At 45.3% G+C, this 20,921-nt stretch overlaps 1 protein-coding gene across 11 annotated transcripts in view; it reads right to left on the reverse strand.

The window, feature by feature from the left end:
• Positions 1 to 1,598: 1,598 nt before the first annotated feature.
• The window catches only part of arhgef10la (Rho guanine nucleotide exchange factor (GEF) 10-like a), a 176,789-nt gene continuing 157,466 nt past the window's right edge, over positions 1,599 to 20,921 (reverse strand). For all 11 annotated transcript variants that reach the window (XM_078947785.1, XM_023955304.2, XM_023955303.2 and 8 more), the window contains 3 exons: positions 11,529 to 11,700; positions 3,951 to 4,073; positions 1,599 to 2,912 (listed from right to left, as the gene is read on the reverse strand). In XM_078947785.1, the coding sequence (XP_078803911.1) occupies positions 2,368 to 2,912; positions 3,951 to 4,073; positions 11,529 to 11,700 (840 nt within the window). In that variant the 3' untranslated portion in view covers positions 1,599 to 2,367. The remainder of the gene's footprint in view (positions 2,913 to 3,950; positions 4,074 to 11,528; positions 11,701 to 20,921) is intronic.

Raw genomic sequence — 20,921 nt, forward strand, 5'->3', positions numbered from 1 at the left:
TCTCTGCTCTGCAGCCGTATTAACAGGTTTAACAAGCGCTGCTCTGTCCTTCCTGTGCAATAAAAGCGTTTCACTCTTTGAAGGTAACGGCAGTACCACCGGTCATGTCCCATACAAACACTGAACAGTAAGTAGACGGTAAATAAACTGAACCCTCATCAATGTTAAGTTGTATTTTAGGAGATATTAAACGTGTAAACTTATGCATCCTTATATATACTTGTTAATAATTATATATGCACATACATTATGCTATGTTCACACAGACCACGGCGCGGTTAAGACTTTCAACTGACTGTTAAAAGTTAAACCAGTGGAGCTTTGACCAATCAGGGACTCCGATGTGGGGGTGACGTTTGGACGGCGTCCTTTTTAAGTCATGAAAATACCGACAGTTTGATGTAAACAATTGCAGTTTGTGCCCGGCTGGAATGAAACGTCTTTCATTCATCGGAATAGAGCTGAGAAAGAAAAACTGCTGACGTTTTGCACCGCCTCCATCCTTCAAAAGCGCCTTCCAGATCCTGGTTTTCCGTGTAATCGTAGCTTTAGGCCATAGTCACAATTACCTTATGGGTGGAAACGGACGGTCTGTGGGGGGGTTTGCCAGTGCCGTTCACGTGATACGTGCACGCTCCTTCCTGCAGCCTGAATTGAGGAAATCGGGGAAATGAGACGAGTGTGCATTCGTGTGCATTCAATAAGGAGCCAACAGCTAGAGTTTGGCGTAAGAACACCGTCTTCAGCGCGTGGAGCAACAATGGGACGTTCCATTTTCACAATGTGCCTTAAGGTGGCCATGCTAAAAGACTCATCTGCCACTCCTCTCTATGACCCCCCCACGGACAACCCAAATCCAGCAGTCAACACCCCCATATGTGTGCATGTGACTACGGCTTTCGTGCTCTTCACTGAACCGATCATGTCAGTAAAGCAGGTTAAACTCCTTTCTGATGCAAAATGCTTTGTAAATAGCAAATCCACCGGTCTGTCTGCGGTCCGTCTGCGGTGCGTCTGCGGTGCGTCTGCGGTCCGTCTGCGGTGCGTCTGCGGTCCGTCTGCGGTGCGTCTGTGGTGCGTCTTTGTTAGGTTTACGTTCATTAATCAATCAGAATGTTCACGTCGCCTCCGCCACGTCTGCAGGTCCACGTACGTCCCTCCGCACCGCAACGCATGCTTTACGCAGGAGTTTCCGTTGGCGCGTCAATTTCACGGCAAAAAACAGGTCCGGATTTAAAAATAAAACTTTAGAGTAAAACGTGTTGACACAGCGGAGAACAGCGCCATCGACGCTGAAAGTTCAACTGTGGAGGTTCAAAAATGTAGCATCCTGTTTGACACAAAACATGTATTTTACAAGGACTCAGTCAGGAGGGAGGGGGCGCGGCGTTCGATCGTTTAAGAGTTGGATGAGCGGAGAGAGCGGGACGAACTACTTGACCCGGAGGCGACAGAACAAACCACTCCTCCAGGATCCAGGTGGGAGGTGGGGACGGACATGGGACGCAATGGAGTCAATGAAAATGGAGCGATGGTCGTGAGACGGACTCCTCACGCAACGCAGACGGACCGGCGATACCGGCGCAAATTCAGGGTCAGACTCATCTCTTGGTTTCTTCCGTATTTCTCTTCCTGCCTCAAACCGCCAGCAGCTGAACTGTAAATATATCATTGACTCAAATCAAGCTTCAGATTGCTGACTGGGGGTTCCAGCTAATGCGAGCTGAGTATTAACAAGTCTGTGAGTGTTTTTCTTCTATCTCGCTGACAGATGAGGATGAATAATGACGCCCATCTCTGGCGTTTAGAACGATGCTGCTCTAGAATCTCATTTGATCGGATGCATCTGAAATAATTACACCAACTTAAGGCGGCAAATGGAGATCCCAAATTAATTGGTTTTTGCATTAAATCTGCATTAATCTGAGCCCAAAAGCCACAGCAGGACGTTGAAGTGCAGCACCAAACATTCACATTTGATGGGATTTCAGGGCGAAAAGGATGAACCTGCGCTGTGATGCAGCCTGAATCAGACGCTACCTGCAGATGGAAATGCTGCACATGAGGCATATCAGTCTTAGCCAAGGCAGGGAGGGGGACCCGGTGAGAAATATGACACGAACGCGTCTGTGGCGACCTTTGCCCCCCCCCCCCCCCCCCCCCCCCCCCCCCGGCAGGATGATGACACGCCATCCTGAGCATCCTTTGAGCTGACAGCGCCTGTCACAAACAGCATGCCTGCGCTTCCTTTTCCCCCGGGGCGAATGACACGGCGACGAGCTCCGCCACAGCGCCGTCGCCGCCTCATCATCTACTTCAATCCCTTGACTTTTTGGAGGAGGTCATTCAAGGTGAAGGAAGTCTGCATCATACAGTAAGAGGGAGCTGCCACACCATCAGAATATTTTCTAGACAGTCTCCACCCGTCCTGGTACCTGTAGCCCCCCCCTTCAGTCGGCGAAAGCCCTTTCCTCCGGATATGACGGCAGCAGAAGTCACCCGGTCTCTGCGGGCCCCGTCCCTCTCACAGGACCGGCCCCGGACCCACGTGTCTGGGTCGTCGCTGAGCCCGTAGATGGAGCCGTCCTCCACGCTGTGCTCCAGAGACTCCAGCGAGGACTGGGACGCCCCGTCGCTCTGCCCCGTTAAGGGCCACCCGGGCAGGCCGGACGTGGACCGCAGCTTGTACTGCAGCAGAACGCCACGCCCTTTGCCTTTCTCCTCCCCTTGGTAGGACCGTTGCAGGGACTCCTGGGAGGAGGTGTCGCTGCTGCGCTCCTCCCCACCGCAGGCGGAGTCTGGGCTCTCCCCGAAGGAGTCCCTCTTCAGCAGCTCGGGAGAAAGCGTGCTGGACGTGGCCACAAGGAAGTCGACGGGTCCGCAGTGAGCGTTCACGGAGATCATCCCTTTTCCTGTGAAGAGAACAACTCCAAAAGGTCAACGAACATCCGGTCGTTGTCAGTTCCAGTTTCAGCAAAACCCTGACAGCTCCTGCAATGACGCACTGATCGGTGCTGCTGGTTGTAAAGCGACGATAAAGATGTAAAACAAACCAGGAAGGCCGAGAGACGGATGAGTCCTGATGATCCAACAGGAAGACTTGGACTGAGAAAACAAATCTACACAACACTTCCAACGGGGCTAAAGTGTAGCGGTGTCAGACTGTGTGTCACTAGGTTGGTTGTTAGCGTTGTCGTGGTAACGTTTGTTTCAGTCTGGTCAGGGTGGGAGTTCCAGGTATTTGGAATACACTAGCGTGTAGCATGTTACAAACAAGTTCTACAGTCTCCGTGAATGCACTTAATGACGTCTGACTCTTTTGTCTCGCTTAATGCGTCTTAACGTCTCCACTTAACACTGAACTGAGACAAATAACTACCTCTGCATATGCAACTGCACATGTAAATAACATTTATTCCTACCAACTACTTTACCTACAACTAGTGTACACTACCTGTAAATGCACACAGTTGGCTCACGTCGCTTTAAACAACCTGCACCTTATTTTCACATATTTATTGTTTTCACATTTTATTATTTATCATTACTTAGAGATTAGGCCTGTTTCTTTGTTGTGCATCTGCACTTTACTGTTGTTCATGTCTACGCACGGGACAGTGAGAAACGTAATTTCGATTCCTTTGTATGTCAAGCACATGTGAGGAAATTGACAAATAAACCTGACTTTGACTTTGACTTTGACTTAAAGTTCGTTGGGCCTCATAGACGCCACACCTTCAAAAAATAGACCATTCATTGACGGTGCGCCTTACAATCACTCCAGTGGTTCTCAAACCTTTTCTCTTGTTCCCCCTTTGGAGGAGGAAACCACTAAATGACTCTATAGTGTGGAAAATATGCGATGTCACTCATTCTTGTCTTTTAAGACTGCTTCTTTGAAATAAACCTGAAATAAAGAGCAATATAACAAAAAGGTTCATTTTCCATACCTGTAATTTTGGGGATCCCCTCCAATTTGGGGACTGGGAGGGTGATGATTGCGCCTTGGGCTGTCCCGACCCATAGAAGCCCCTGACAAATAAGGAGGCTGGTGACCCGGGTGTTCTTCTGACCTGCAGAACATTTCAGGACGACATTCATTTTCCGTGTTAGCGAACAAAAGGAAACAACAACCTGCAGCGACCCACAGTGACTTTCTGGCTAATTTTACAGCAAAAAGGTTTCCTTCCTGATCACCACAGTTTGCTGTAATTTCCTGACAAACTTCTTGGTATTTTGGGAGATTGCAGATCCGTCTGCTCACCGCTGACCCACTTGACCCAGTTAAATGCAGAACACAAGAAGAAAGGGGTTTGGTTGACAAGCTCCTGCAGACGTGTGAACCCCGTTGCTGCTGGAGGGAGCCGGCAGGCCCCCCTGTTTCCGTCACAGCGCCCTGCAGGTTCATCATTACAAACCCCACCGGTGCAGCAGCTTCATGTCTCTGCACAGTTACTGCATGGAGAAACGGGTGCAGCTTGATGAGAATAAGAAGACAAATGCTAGAAAAAGCCTAAATGGTAGTTGAGAGCAGTGGTCTTCAATCTTTTTAGACCATAAATCGGTTTAATGTTAGACATTATTTCCACACTAACCAATTGTATGTAGCCTCCACTTTATTAGCAGCATCCCTGTAACATTACAAAGGCGGTTGTTGAATAATCTGCATTATTATTATGGTCTGTGGAACCAACTGTCACAATAAATGAAACTCCTGGTTTTATTTTGAAGTGAAAGGCGGCCCTTCTTCTGTTTCCTTACTGACTCTTTTCTGCCAAAACATCATGTTTGTTTTGGGTTGACTTTGCTAGCTCGGAGGTTTTTATTTAGCGGTTTGCCCGGCCGCTTTAAGGTCATGTCACACAGCTACGCTACGCTATGCTACCTACCTTTTGCGCATTTTCCACGTATGAAATTTTGGTCTTTCATGATCAACGTACTTCATACGTGTTTCTTGCGTTCGTCCGTCGAGGGTTTTTGCCGACAGGTCTTTTTGTGAATTCAGATTTAAACTGCTCAGAATTTTTGGCGGGTTGTGCATATTTTACCTAGAAGGAAGAACTGCCCCCCCAGCAATCCTGGCACTGGCAACCATCCCCCAGTCCCAAATATTCTTCTTCACACCCTACCGCCCTTCTCACTCCAAAGGAGGAAGTCTACACGCACCGACGGATTACTTTTATTTACGTATACGACACACATATCAGGTTATGTAACAATCACTGCAGATTCACTGATGAATTGCATAAAACCAGCACAATATTCACGCACGGTTCATGTTCTGCATTGGTTTACGTGTTCTTTGCGTGGTTTATCCGTACTTCTTTTGTTCTTTTAACATGGTTAATTTCTGATCCCGCTCTGAAAGTTTCACGTAAAGGCAACACAACGTTTCTCACTTGTTCTACGTATGTTCACGTATGACCAATTTTCATCCCTGCAACATGCACAAATGTGCGTATATAGTGGCTGTGCGACACGGCCTTTAGGAAAGTAGCGGATGGATTTACGACCGAGCGACTTGGCACGCGTCAAGAATGAGTCAGAAGTGACGGAGAGAATCCAGGAGTTTTCCCAAATAAAACTTCCTCCAGAATCCGACTTTAGATAAAACTGTAAAAAGGTTTTTTTTTTTTTTTCTCTGTGGCCCAGTACCAACTGTCCCACGGACCAGTACCGGTCTGCAGCCCGGGGTTTGGGGTGCAGACTTTAGTTTAAAGGCGTTTAAAGCATCTGAGCCGACATGCAGCCGTACTGCTTTGGAATGATAAGAGATACTTTCAAAACGGGCTTTTTTTCTTGGCTTTCTCACATTTCCACTGAGAACCACAACTTCTCCAAAATTCTGTTGCATGCAAAAAGACTGAAGTTAAAAAAACAAATCACTGCTTTTCTGACAGCCGTGCACCGACTCGCTGTAACCCTTATAATTCATCTGAACGTTTTCCTCCCCGGTAAAAACAGCTCGGATTCATTCAGAAGTGGACTCACAGCCTTTTTCTGAAACCTTCAGAGGTTTCTGACGTCTGTTCGTGCACACGTGATTCCAATTGGACTTCTCTTCCTGTTTTGTTGCTTCACATTGGCTCAGGCGTGAAGACACCCGTGGATCATTCTGGGAAGGAGTTTAAAAATGCAATATCTTCATTGTTTCTGTCACCGTGCATCTTTCATTTACTGACAGAAAATGTGTCTTTCTGCTCATCATGCAATGGATAAATCCTGCACACAGTCAGGTACCATTGCTCTCTGCACGTAGTTCATGTAAAACTGTGCAAGGTTACACGCCCATGAAGAAACGCTGAATTACACTGAATATTCTATGCCTGATGCAGACAAAAGGGCCACTGGGTGATTTCTATTACAAGAGCGATCCACAACCCAAAGAAAACGGTTGAATGTGAAAGCACGGCGCCTAAAGCTGCAGCGTGTAGGTTTGTGGTAGTGAAGACCTCCACAATCTGTGGATAAAATAGGAAAATCAGTCACGTCAGCGCATAATCTCCCCAACATGCCTGCAACTACAGTCGTTGAAGATTTAGGAGACTGTCAGCCTCGGAGTGGAAGTTTTATCAGCTGACGCGCAGCTGGAGGACCTTCAGGTGCTGACAGACCAGCAGAGTGTTTGGTCCAGTTCATCTAAGCTCATCCTGCAGATGATCTGATGGCTAAAAGCACGGAGCGCTGACCTTCCAACCAGGTTTAATGACAGGTTGTCTTCTGATCTTCCACAGCCAATCCTTGGCCGTGTCATTAGTAAACATCAGCAGAGACACGTTCAGGTGTTACTGCTCAATTCTGTGGAATTTCTTCCCACTTGGACACAAAGTGATCACTCATTGGTCTGAAAAAGACCTTCTCTTGCTTTGAAATTCATGAATTCTTGTCTCTCTGCACTCTAGATGCTTGGCTTGGCTGGCCTTCTTCCACCCAGGTCTCCACCTAGAGCGATGCTTGGTTGTGGTTTGGCTTCTAACCACCAACAGTCTCCACCTAAAGACCACCCAAAGACCACCCAAAGACCACCCAAAGACCAGCTAAAGACCACCCAAAGACCACCCAAAGACCACCCAAAGACCACCCAAAGACCACCCAAAGACCACCCAAAGACCACCTAAAGACCACCTAAAGACCACCCAAAGACCACCCAAAGACCAGCTAAAGACCACCTAAAGACCACCTAAAGACCACCCAAAGACCACCCAAAGACCACCCAAAGACCACCTAAAGACCACCCAAAGACCACCCAAAGACCAGCTAAAGACCACCTAAAGACCACCTAAAGACCACCCAAAGACCACCCAAAGACCACCCAAAGACCAGCTAAAGACCAGCTAAAGACCAGCTAAAGACCACCCAAAGACCACCCAAAGACCACCCAAAGACCACCTAAAGACCACCCAAAGACCACCCAAAGACCACCTAAAGACCACCTAAAGACCACCTAAAGACCACCCAAAGACCACCCAAAGACCACCTAAAGACCACCTAAAGACCACCCAAAGACCACCCAAAGACCAGCCAAAGACCACCCAAAGACCACCCAAAGACCACCCAAAGACCACCCAAAGACCACCTAAAGACCACCCAAAGACCACCCAAAGACCAGCTAAAGACCACCTAAAGACCACCTAAAGACCACCTAAAGACCACCCAAAGACCACCCAAAGACCACCCAAAGACCACCTAAAGACCACCTAAAGACCACCCAAAGACCACCCAAAGACCAGCTAAAGACCACCTAAAGACCACCCAAAGACCACCCAAAGACCACCCAAAGACCACCCAAAGACCAGCTAAAGACCAGCTAAAGACCACCTAAAGACCACCCAAAGACCACCCAAAGACCACCTAAAGACCACCCAAAGACCACCCAAAGACCACCCAAAGACCACCTAAAGACCACCTAAAGACCACCTAAAGACCACCCAAAGACCACCCAAAGACCAGCTAAAGACCAGCTAAAGACCACCCAAAGACCAGCTAAAGACCACCTAAAGACCACCTAAAGACCACCTAAAGACCACCCAAAGACCACCCAAAGACCACCCAAAGACCACCTAAAGACCACCTAAAGACCACCCAAAGACCACCCAAAGACCAGCCAAAGACCACCCAAAGACCACCCAAAGACCACCCAAAGACCACCCAAAGACCACCCAAAGACCACCTAAAGACCACCCAAAGACCACCCAAAGACCAGCTAAAGACCACCTAAAGACCACCTAAAGACCACCTAAAGACCACCCAAAGACCACCCAAAGACCACCCAAAGACCACCTAAAGACCACCCAAAGACCACCCAAAGACCAGCTAAAGACCACCCAAAGACCACCCAAAGACCACCCAAAGACCACCCAAAGACCACCCAAAGACCACCCAAAGACCAGCTAAAGACCAGCTAAAGACCACCTAAAGACCACCCAAAGACCACCCAAAGACCACCTAAAGACCACCTAAAGACCACCCAAAGACCACCCAAAGACCACCCAAAGACCACCTAAAGACCACCTAAAGACCACCTAAAGACCACCCAAAGACCACCCAAAGACCAGCTAAAGACCAGCTAAAGACCACCTAAAGACCACCCAAAGACCACCCAAAGACCACCTAAAGACCACCTAAAGACCACCCAAAGACCACCCAAAGACCAGCTAAAGACCACCTAAAGACCACCTAAAGACCACCTAAAGACCACCCAAAGACCACCCAAAGACCACCCAAAGACCACCTAAAGACCACCTAAAGACCACCCAAAGACCACCCAAAGACCAGCTAAAGACCACCTAAAGACCACCCAAAGACCACCCAAAGACCACCCAAAGACCACCCAAAGACCACCCAAAGACCACCCAAAGACTCGCTGCAACCGTACGGGTCTTTTGTCTTTTCGGCGTTCTGCGTTGGTGAAGGTGGAGGATAATCACAGGCTGTGTCTGAATTTCCGCCCTAACCCCTAATTACTAAAAAGCTATATAGTGCCCTGAACTTAAAAAGCTATTTGGACATCGTGCTCACTACTTATACTACATATTACTACTATACTATATTCGCAGATCTAGTGAGCATTGATGCACACTGGTTTTTCGCAAAGACTTTTGGGAAATTTCTAGGGCTCCCAATTTTGGAATAGTAGATTCAGACAGCTCTATAGAATGGCGAACAGACTAAATAGTGAGTAGGGAAGGAATTGGGACACAGCCACAGACTCTTATTAATCTTTCTTTGTAGCCAGCAAAGGGGTAAAAAACAAACCGAAACAAACAAACAAAAAAACGTTGTTTTGGATGGATTTGTTCCTACATTTCTTCAGTGGTCCCTCCGGTTTTTGCTCCCGGAGTTGCCTGGATATATTTAGAGCCATTTACCATAATATCCATGGCAGCATAATTGAATTACTCCAACGTTGATGTGAACACAACCAACGGGATGCTTATTTACACGTGGAGCCGTACTTACGTTTGTTGTGTGTCATGCTCGGATTATGATGATTTGCGTGAATGGCTCAACGGTGCCATTAATTAATTCCTTACACTTTGCAGGGATGACTCATCCGGAGCAGGAAGCGGATGCCGAGCACAAAAGGAACCACGGAGGCCGCGGTTGGAGGTTACCTGCACGCTAAAGCTGTCTCTGCCTCCACCGTGAGTCCATCTGAACTACAGTTTGTGAGAAAAAAGTCACGGACGCCCACTTTAATGTTACCGGAAAATCTGGAGTTGAGGCAAAGCATGTGGGCACCCAGCTTTGTTTTTAAGAGGGGGGCTTGCAGAGGCATTTAGGATTAAGCAGGTAGAACTGCCCCTCCAGCTATCCTGCTTTTCCAAATTTTCTTCACACCCTGCAGTGTGGAGTTATGATGGGAGCCCGTTCTCACTCCAAAAACAGGAAGTCTACAAGGAAAAGTGTCTCCGTACACTTTCCCACCAAGGATTTTATTTTGGAATCTGTTTGACTTATTTTTTAAGGACCTGTTAAAGACATTAGTGGAGAACGGATCGGCCGTTTCTTCTGTCCCAGGAAGTTTTCTGTTGTTTACTGCAGCTGCAATTCCCCGCTGAATACAAATCAGATGACAGGGGAGAGGATTAGGGGCTATATCATTACGGCGTGCCCCGGCATAAGTCAAGGAGAAACCTAAGAGAGCGTAGAGCCGTGCAGTGATGGAAGGAAGCTATAAAAATTGCACGTTGGGTATCTTTGCTTTGAGTGTCAGGGGATCCTCTTTCCTCCTGTGTGCCAAACAAATCACAACTTAAGTCAAAGATCCTCCTCTTTTGGTGGACCCTGAAGGCATCGGCTTAGTCACACTTTTTTTTTTTTTAAACGCTCTAATTCCCCCCGGGGCCAAAGCCCCCCCTCCCTTAAATATGCGGCATATTTGAAAGGAGAGCCCTGGTTGTGGGGTAATGTGACCTCTGTGGCACCACCTCCTCCAGAATGGATGCAAAGCTTCTTCTGCCTAACGTTTTAGCTCCAATAAAAGGGAAAAACTTTGATCCCAAAGCCTTTAACGTCTGAAAAATGTGTTTTAAGCATTATTATCTTTATTCATTAATGTAGCCTTTTTTAATACATTCCAAAAAAGGCTCTGAATAGAAGAATCTCAGTAAATACATTTGCACTACCACTGTGTGTATGATAAATGAGCTAATAGGTCACCGCCTGACCCCACCTTCGACACGCTGGAACTGCCCCACAACCGATTTTAAGGTTTATGCTGTAAAAAAAAACCTGCACACGGTTCTTCTGACAACCTGATGCTTTCTAAAGCTTAATATTCACTCAGAAAAAAACAGATAATAAAAGAAGGAAAAAGCACCAAATCAATTTGCTTTAAAAAAAAGCCAAAACATTTAACCCTAATAAGGAAAATCTCCAAACTGTCGGTTTACAGCTGCTGAATAAACTCCTTTTTTCCCTTCATTTTTATCACTTTTCTCACCTGTTGTTTTTTTATTTTTAATTATTTGGGCTTTTCGCCTGTCTGTCTTATGGTTTTGAAAAGATGCTTCATTACTTGGGTCAGCTCATGAAGTCCAACACCTGCAGAGCGACACAAAGACCTGCTGTCCGTCAAAACCAGAAGCAAACTTTTTTCTGAAAAGTTAGCAAAATGGAAATGATAAAAGCGTTTTCCTATTTTAACCCACAAACAGCAGTTGGCAAACAAAAGCAGAAGACAAAAGAAGGGTTTGACCAGGCTGAATTCCTTTTACAGTGATCTTTTTATTTCCTGCGTTTTGTGGAAACGAGATAAGGAAGCTCCAGGAAACTGGAAGAACGTGAACATTGCTTTTCCTCTGCACACTCACTCTTGTTAACGTCACAAACCTGCGCACAGAATTCCCAGGAATTCTGAACCAGAGTAACTAAACTGTCTTGTTGAGAGGAGCATCAGAAAATGTTCACATATCGTGTAAAAGTCAAACCACAACAAGTTTGGACGCAAAAGCTGGGACCTGTGGATGTGGAGGTCAGCCTGTGCACAGGCGTGTGTGTGTGTGTGTGTGTGTGTGGGTGTGTACCGGCGTTCAGCAGCGATGAGCGCGTGGAAATGTTGATTTCCTGCAGCAGCTCCAGAGTTTCGGTGTGGAAGAGACGGATGGAGGATCCCTCTGAGAACGCCATCCACACCCCTCCACCCGCACAAGCCATGTGAGCCACGCTGACGGCCGGGTCTGAATGGACTTCAGATTTCTGCCAAAGAAGAAGAACGCTGTTGGAAGAGGTTCACAGTGCTCACATTTGTATCATCTGAAAGACGCACGCCAATGGAAAAAGGTGTTTTGAACATGTTTCTGTGGCATTTTTTCTCACAATGGAGGATCTGTATAAAAAAGAATTAAACTTAAAACGGCATTTCTTTTTTCTTCATTCAAATCAGATTCCAAAGACATACATGGATCTTACTCCGTGCAAACAGTCCCGCCCACAACTCAGCGGTGAATTTCTAATGAACTCCTGCCGCTCTGCAGAAACTATGTCCTAGAAAAGATTTGTTTTCTAATTTTGGCTAAAAACAACATAATCATACTAGAGAGACCACAGGAAATGTTTGAAAATAGATCAGAAGATGATCAGAGTGGGTCTTTAAGTACACTAAAATAATGTCAAACACGTTTTGTGTACGTCGCATTTTAAACAAACATCTGATGATTATTTTGTGTTTTCTCCTGAGCTCATATTTAGAGGTGAAATCGTGTGTGGTGCTTTCAGAGGCTCCAGCGTTTTTCCTGTTTAAAGAAAAAAAGGCTGATAGATTGACTGACTGAGGGCTTTTCTGCCCTTAAACACACAGAGCTGTCGGTGCAAACGTGACTTTAGCAAACCAAACCCAAATCTTCCTCCTTTTTCGGAAACCTCAGACACACAGAGCAGCACTTTGCATGCTTCCCCTGGCTTTTAAAGAACACAACAGCCTAAGAGTTGCAGGCTCATCATCTTAATGAGTTTCTTGGAGAGAGAAAAAAGAAGCAATGAGCCTTATCATGGCAACACATGCAGCCCCTGCGGTCTAAGCTGTGACAAGAGTTGGCCTGGGCAGAATCTGGGAATTCATATCACCGTCAATGCACAAGTTGCATGAAGCCGGGTAATTAGTCGCAAAAGAGTGAGTGAGTGAGGATGAGAACGCACCACCCAGCCCGGCTTCGCTGGCGGACGGGGATTACGACCCGCTTGTGTGTCCTTGCTAGTGGGCCATCCTTTGTTTGAAATTGGGGAAAGAAAAAGACGTCTTTGATGTGTTTTCTCCTTTAATTGAGCCCCCTGCAGCTCGTACCTTCAGAGCCCGGGAAGCTACATGCCACGTATCTCCTTGTTTTTGTAGTTATCAAAAAAAAAGGACACATTGGAGCTGCACTTAAAGGCCACATTCCACCTTAAATACACCTTAGAAACTCAACCGTGCATTTGCAGACTGAGAATATATTCTGTATGCTGCATAATCATCACAACGGTTTGAAACTGCAAGGGACTTCCAGCCAATCAGTGGCCGACACACAGAGGTTGATGTGATGTCACAATGTGAGAACCCACTCGTTTTTATGGACTGGGAGGGGCTGGTGCTCAGAGAGCAGGTTTTTTAGATGAATGTTCAGAAATGGATCAAAATATGGCTTTAGGGTTGTTTACAGTTAGGAGCAAACATTATAATACACTTTAAAGCTCAAAAAATTACATTTCATTTTGTGTGATAGAGGCCCTTTAAATAAGCAAAAGAAATCTGCCAAAGGGGTAAGAAAAATCGGAATCAATGTTTTCATTCAGGGGTGTTCATTGCGTCGATTGCGATCGATCTTTAAGGACGTCAGCGTAGATCGCAGGCCAGCAAAGATAAATAACCAAAAAATTAAAATCTAAAAAATCCGTCAGCGAATCGAAATTCTAACCGAGAAGTACGGGACTTGACTGACATGCAGAACGGCCAATCGAGCATCCTCTGATACATACGTCACTGCACATGCGTGTTTAAATTCACTGAGCGCTGATTCTGCCTGTCACCAGAAGGTCGCGACCCACCCCACGGAACGTCACGTCCCCGGTAGAAGACCATCCGGCCCCCTGGAGTGTTCTCTGAGGCCCGAATCGCCTCGCGTGCCTCCGCAGTTCCGGCCCGATGGACCCGAACTCACTAAAGCAGCAGTGTTTTCCTGTAGCACGAGCTTCTGGAGCCAGCAGCGCTTCAGAAATGCCATGCTGCCCCCATTGCACAGTTTACAGCAGAGCATGAAACACGATAGTCACTGCTTTCTGTTTATGTGATAAAACGCCTCATCTGTTAATATAAAAGTATCTCCACAAATATTTCTGTACTCTAACTGTGTAGTTTTTGAACTATCAGTACATAAACAATGTTATTTACTAATAGTTCATAATACTATGTTTATTCACCAGCATTTTAGTCTCAAAATACTATATATATATATATATATATATATATATACATATAGAGGTAGATCTTTAAGACACTGTCGTCTCAAAAGTAGCTCACATACCAAATAAGTGTGGGCACCCCTGTCTTAATCCTTATTTTAAGAAAAATAAATAAACAAATTCTCATCACTAAGACATTTGTACTTACTTTGTAAAGTAAGAATATTTTGCTTTTAAAACATTTTTCTGATGGGATTATTTTTCTTGCAAGACAGAAAATAAGATAATTTTTCCTGAAACAACAGATTTCACTTTCTAAGGATTCAGTTGTTGTAGTAAAAATGAGAAAGATTTTTAAATAATCCGTGCAGTTTCTGTATATCCTGACTTTATAATACAGGAGGCACTGTGGATTGGAATTCCCTAAATTCCTTCTCAGGCACACCGAGACCCAAATGTGTCGAATGCCTGTTGAGCCATGTCATATACAGGGATAAGTACAAGGCGCAAAAGTTGCCCCCAACCAACAATCTGGTATTAGTCTACTGACTCTCACACTGCTTCCAAAGATGAGGAAGTCAGTGAAGCTTGACGGTTGAAAGGCGCCTTTTTCCCCTCAGCCTGCCTGAGTCCCACTAACTGCAGCATCCCTCCTACAGCCGACATCCGGCAGAACCGGAGTCTAAGACTCCACAGCTCATCTGAACAGCTCATTAGTTCTTCATTACAGCCGGCGACAAAGTGCCCCTGTCCTTTACTGAGTTCCAAGTCCGCATCCCCCATCTGGGCGGAGGAGTGGAGGGAACGGCTGACTGACAGGTGAAAGGGAAAAAAATGGTGAAGGGAGGGGGCAGAAGCAAAGCGGGCCACTCCGTATGGATCCAAACCTGGATGCTCATGCACGGCTCACTTTAAGGTCTGCTCACATCAGAAGGTCTCTACTGACTGCTAAAGTTTGTGAAGTTCAGAAACACAGACGGGAAAAGGGGCCTTAACTTGTTTATAAAAATAATGATAATGATACAAAGGTCAAGGTTGGGGAGCACTCAGCAGGGGGCGGGATCTAATTGAGCAAAGATCACAAGGAGAAACAGGGGAGGGCATTGTAGCGGTACCAGATGTCTGATGTGGGTCGGGGCAGATGAAAAGCTCGTTCTAGATCATCGGGAGCAAGTGACCATAGGGTGGATAACAATGTTTGCAGGAACGGCGGCTCAATCAGGATCCCTTCAGCCACCAACGCTGGGGGGGGCAGAAAGAAAACAGACTTAACCAGCTCTGCCGGGTCGCTACCGTATCCACGCACTAGAGCCATCTGAAACCGCAACAACATGATGAAAACACAGGAATACATATAACAACCAACAAACAGTGGAGTGGGCGGGGTCATTACAGGATGTTTGCTCGTGATAAACAAGCTCAGTTGAACATTGAATTGAACCGTCACTGGTAACAAATCTGAAGGAAGGTTTCATGATTACCACCTGGGAACTGGATCGAGAGACGTCCCCCATAGAAAAGGGTTTACTTCCAGCACAGAGCCAGCAGAGTTAATTTAGTCGCCATTTTTCACGATATGGACCCCGCCATGTGGCAGCCAGAGTCCTCAGTAGGCGGTGATTGGTCCTAGCCAGTCTGAATCAAAGGTTTCTATGGCAACCACTCTCACCAATCAGGAGTGCATTAGGTAAAAAGTGTATTAGTTGTAGTTCTCTGGCTGTTACTATCTTGGCAGGATATGGCACCACTAAAGCACAGCCTTTCTGAATGTATTTGAATACTGCACGAAGACTTTATAACATGATAGAACTGAGCATTTCAATGCACAGATTAAGGATGACAAACATTTTCACAAAAGCCACACCCACTGTGAAACTGTCAAAGAAACAAAATCCAGCCACAAGACAAAGATAAGGTTTTGAACTGGTTTATGAGAGTTCCTATTTCTGTTATGTAGAGGATCTGTCGATCATTTGGAACGATTGTGAACAGGCATATTTGTGTCCCAGATTCCAAATATTTACTTGTGAAAGACTTGGTTACATGCACCGGGGGGGGTTGACCTGTAATTTGCTGCAGGTTTTTGGGTTGTCCAGTTTCATGGAGGGTCGTAGAGAGGAGCGGACGCATCTTAACCCTTGTGCTATCCTAGGCACTTTAACATTGGGAGTGGGGTCATCTAGACCCACTAGACAGTGCTCTGAACCTTTTTTCTTCAATGATTTGTGATCTTCACTGGTGTCCATGGATTACATGAAATCTTTCCACCTTTATCCACCTTTGTCATGGTAGGAGAACACGTCAATGGAAGGGGGGGGTCATTTTGACCCCACAAGATTGTACAAGGGTTAAGGAGAGCACAGGAGTGTCTTGCAGTTACCTTGAGGCTCTTGCGACCACCTCAAGGGATGTCATGAAAATGGAACGTACCATTGTTGTGCGTGTGATAAGTGTAACATGAAGTATTTGTACGCATATTGATGTAGGGGTGATGCGGTCGTACGCTGTCTTTACGCCATACTCTAGTAAGGTGAGAGTACCGGCTCCTTACTGATCGTGCGCGAATGCTGCTAACCGATCTGTGCACGTGACACGTAAGTGTTTGTAGGACCCATGTAGGACGTGCACACAATCTACTCTCTGAATGACTAAGTTCTTCGTTCCTAACAGTCAGGCTGCATACTCAAATATTTCCTGTCTATGGGCTCACTGAGCAGTCTCCACAGGATATTTCATGCAGGTCTCACCAACAGGTTTGTCCTTTTTTTGCCTACAAACAGCTATAAAGACATCTGTAAGGGCAGCTGTGACCGGGGCTCAAAACGTGCTCGTCTTTTGTCATTTTTCTGTGATCTGAGCTGGTTTTTCCTATAAAGAATTCATGTTTAAAGTTCAGAGAACTTTGATTCTCCATGTTTTTCTGAAAGTCCTGTGGGCTGTTAAACCAAAACCAGTCCTTCAGTTGTCAAATAAAGTCTTAAGGAAGGTTTCGTTTGTCCCAATTCTTCATCAGAATTGTTTAAAGTGTTGAAGATAGAATATTGAGAATGTGTGCGTTTGACAGAAAAAATGTGCATTATCCAAACGATGACTGCTGGCAAACGCCGTTTTGTTTGCCTTTTTCCTAAGAACTATAATTTGAAATGATCTCCTTATGTGGAGAATGTATAATCAAATAAGCTGAGAGCCAAAACAAATTTGTTTTAATGACCCATCAAGGCTCCATTGTTGGTAATTTTGACGCCAGAGGGGGTAAGGTATTTTTTCTAAATGGTCAAGGTTACTTTGAAATTAAACACTGTTAAGGCGGTGAAGGAACCCCGCTGGATTAGCGCTACGATACCAACCAGCAAAATGAAAGGGTTCAAACATGCAGCAAATCTTCTAAAGTGGGAAACATTTATCTGGGGGGAAAAAAGGATTCAAGTGAAGAGTGCCAGACTCAATGATCGTCCGCTCTTTCTCCAAATCATATCTCTTCTTACAGGTGGCAAATGCTGCTAGTCCTGATCCTGGATATGCAGCGCAGCATCTGTGAAGTCTGAGCTCCTGGGTCCATATTACTAAAGAAGACAAGGTTAGAGCGGAGGTAACTACGGCTGACCCTGTAAGCTCTGCAGTGGGTTCTTTGAACCATTGCTGTGGCTCGGCGGTGCAGCCGTTCAGCTGCTTAAGCATGTGTCTCTGGAGGATTCTTCCCAGATAAAAAGAGAACACGAGAGCAAAGACAGCCCAACTTTACTTGGATGCTGATTATGAGCGTCTGAATGCAACAAACAGTGAGCAGCTGTTCGCTTCAACATAGTCAAAAAACATTGACATTTTATAATTTTGGCTCTTATACATGGTTTTAAATGTATAATATAAAATTTTTATCTGTCTTGATTCATGCATGACATACGTAATTCATGAGTGTTTCTCCTGTTCGTCCGTCATCGATGTGCGCAGATGTCCGGCGAGGGTTTCAGCCGACGGGTCTTTGCGTAAATTCGGTTTTGAGCTGTTCAAACTTTTGGTCAGTTGAGAATTACGTAGTTTATATGAATTTCACATAGTTTTCGCACAATTTTTGTGTATATCTTAAGCTATCGTGCGTGATCATTGCAAGCTGCGTATGCAAGCACAGACTTTTCGTGCATGTACCACCATCGTGTAACTCTCTTATCTCGTAGATGGAGCACATATCAGGTAAAAATCCTGACCATGGTGCTGACCATGATGCTGGCCATGGTGCTGGCCATGGTGCTGACCATGGTGCTGAACATGGTGCTGACCGCGGTGCTGACACGATGCGATTTCTGCCCAGTGCTCTGAATAAGAAGAAATTCCGTGAATTGCGGGTTTACATGTTGTTTTCGTGTTTCATTCATACTTCTGTGGTTTTAACGTGATTCATTCGTGATACCTCTGGGAAAACTTCACCCAAAAACCACAACTTTTCTCACTTTTTGTTCATGTATATTCACATATGATCTATGTTCATCCAGGCACCATATGTATGTAACAGCTGTGCGACACGGCCTTCATGACTATCTTTAGCAGCTTTAGACATATTTAGGCAGAGGAAAGTGACCTGAAAGTACCACCAATTTATGTTCCTAACAGAAACAGAGCTCATTCACCAAACAAATAACTACACTTCTATAATTACAGAGAAAAAAACGTCTATTGAAGGCTGTAGAGATAAATTTGAAATCATCAGATGAAGGAGGGTTGTGATGATTACAGAGCAGGAAGAATGCATAATTGTCATTCTGTTTATAAAGTGTTCTCATTATGTGGATCTGACTGAAGTTGAGGACCGTTTTGAGTGAAAGTGTCTTGTGTCCTCCATTACTAAGTGCTTGCACAAACTAGCATGAGGATCCATTAGCTGAAACTGGAGTATGTGGGGAAATAAAGGTGACCCATTTATTCCTTTTCTGAAAAGTTATTCATTCTCTGAGAATGAAAAACAGATGCAGAATAAAATCAATTTATGCTTTTTTTTTTTTCCCCTGGCATCACACTTTCAGAATTCAGAAACTTTTATTTGTCTGGGAGAGGTTAAGGTGCATCTCCCGCTTCTTTCCGGTTAAAACTCGACCCATTTCTACAGCTATGCACAGTCACACCTGGGAGCTATAATTAAATGGTAATAGTTTTGCAGTTTGGATTCCTAGTTCCATATTCCCTTTACCTATAAAAGGTTGTTTTATGTCATTCATTATTATCTGCAAGAGCCAGAAAAGTCCTCCTGCTATCTGCCTCTAATGACACGCCAAATAGAGGAACACCTTGGAGGATAACTGCTCCACAATGAAACAGACACACAATCCCCAGGAGATTTGTTTCAAAGATTATAAAAGCAGAGTCTTGTATCATCCCTAAATGTAGCTTGTGCACGGAAGCCCACAAACATTGTGTACACCTCCAACCAGCCGGATTTGTTGTCCACACTGGCAGTTCATCCTGATGACATTACAGATTAGACATGCCGGCTCTTTCTAAGGTTCTATTCATAAATCTTTCCAGTAATATAACAGTTTTTCTCTTTTTTTACATAAAATAGATCATACATTTACACAAAATACTGCATGCCTTCTATCAATTAGATTCCTAACTGTGACTGAGGAGAGACCTTTTTTCTAATAGGTGACCTTTCCTCAGCACAGGAGGGCCAGTGGCACGTTGGCGTTTGTTAAATGAACACTGGAGTAACCACTGACTGTATATGAGAACTGGAGTGAGTGAGCGAGTGTCATGTCATCCGGTTCCAACCAAATACAGTCAATTCAGTCGCCATTTGAGCGTGAAACGGACGCCGCCCTGTTGGAGCCAGACGTCAGCAGTATGCAGTGATTGGTTAGAGTTTCTATGGCAACCGCTTTCACCAATCAGGAGTGAGCTTGTTAAAAGCAGGCTACACAAATCTGTTGAGCCGTTGATCTGTCAATCAACTGTTGTGAACGTTGGACCAGCAGGTTCCACCTACGTTTGTTGAGGAATCTGATTGGTCAGTTTATAACTTGAATAACTTGAACTACACATAAAGTATCACAAAAAAAAGAGGATTATCAAGAATAGGTTAAAAAAATGTATCTGATCCACAACGGTTCTTCTGACCAATACAGCTGTTTGTTTCTCTATAGAAGTCTATGGGAGTTTGGATTTTTGGAGCCGGCCGGTACTTCCTGTTTGGAACACCAGGGCGGAGGGGCCACTCAGTCCAGTTCTCACAGCGACCATACATTCACATCCCCTTTACCCCTTCCAAGCACCTTTCAATTGGCTTGTTTGATGATTTGTGTGCAGTTCCCTGGGGCATGCTGGGTAAACAATGCAAATCAATACAACCCAACAACACCATGGCGAACACTGTTCACGTTAAGATTTATGATTACAGAGCAAACACAAGTTTCATGACTTGTCATACTGAAGGCTGTAAACGCTACGGTGGTGATTTGATCATGTTTCTATCCATGTGGAAACGTGCGCACACTGGATTGTAGGCCCAGAGACCGGCTGTAGCTGACCAACTAACCAGACAATGCTCAGAGAAACAGTGCCTGCAGTCCATGAGGCACGTTCGTCTTTTGATGAAGAATTGGCAAAACACTGTGAGTAAAAGCGAGTCGATTTCAAACGTATAACAGGACGAGGGCGGCGGCTGCCTTTGAATGACGCATGCTTGAAAGGCAGGTGCTAACTTTAAGCACAAATGCCTGCAGTCCTTGACACACGGAGGAAACTTAGAGACCACGAAAGTCGAGTGGAGTGAATGTGTCAGGAACGCATGTGGGAAAGATGACTGACACGCATGTCTGCTGGAGCTTCTGGACGCATCAAAGGTTGATTTGACATCAACCACATCTTCCTCTGTTTGCCAACGTCACCTTTTTGTTTCTTTTATGGTGGTGACAATGTGCTGAGTCGACTTTGTGTGTCTTAAATGTTAAGAACACAACTTTTTGTATTCTAAATAAATGTCTTAATTTTGTCTTACCATGCACACCACCTCCTTTATTTATTTGTTGGTCAGTTTTTTTAATGGCTCAAACAAA

This window comes from Oryzias latipes, chromosome 5 (assembly GCF_053564925.1).
Source record: "Oryzias latipes strain Hd-rR chromosome 5, Olatipes_Hd-rR_3.1".
Taxonomy (NCBI): Eukaryota; Metazoa; Chordata; class Actinopteri; order Beloniformes; family Adrianichthyidae; genus Oryzias; species Oryzias latipes.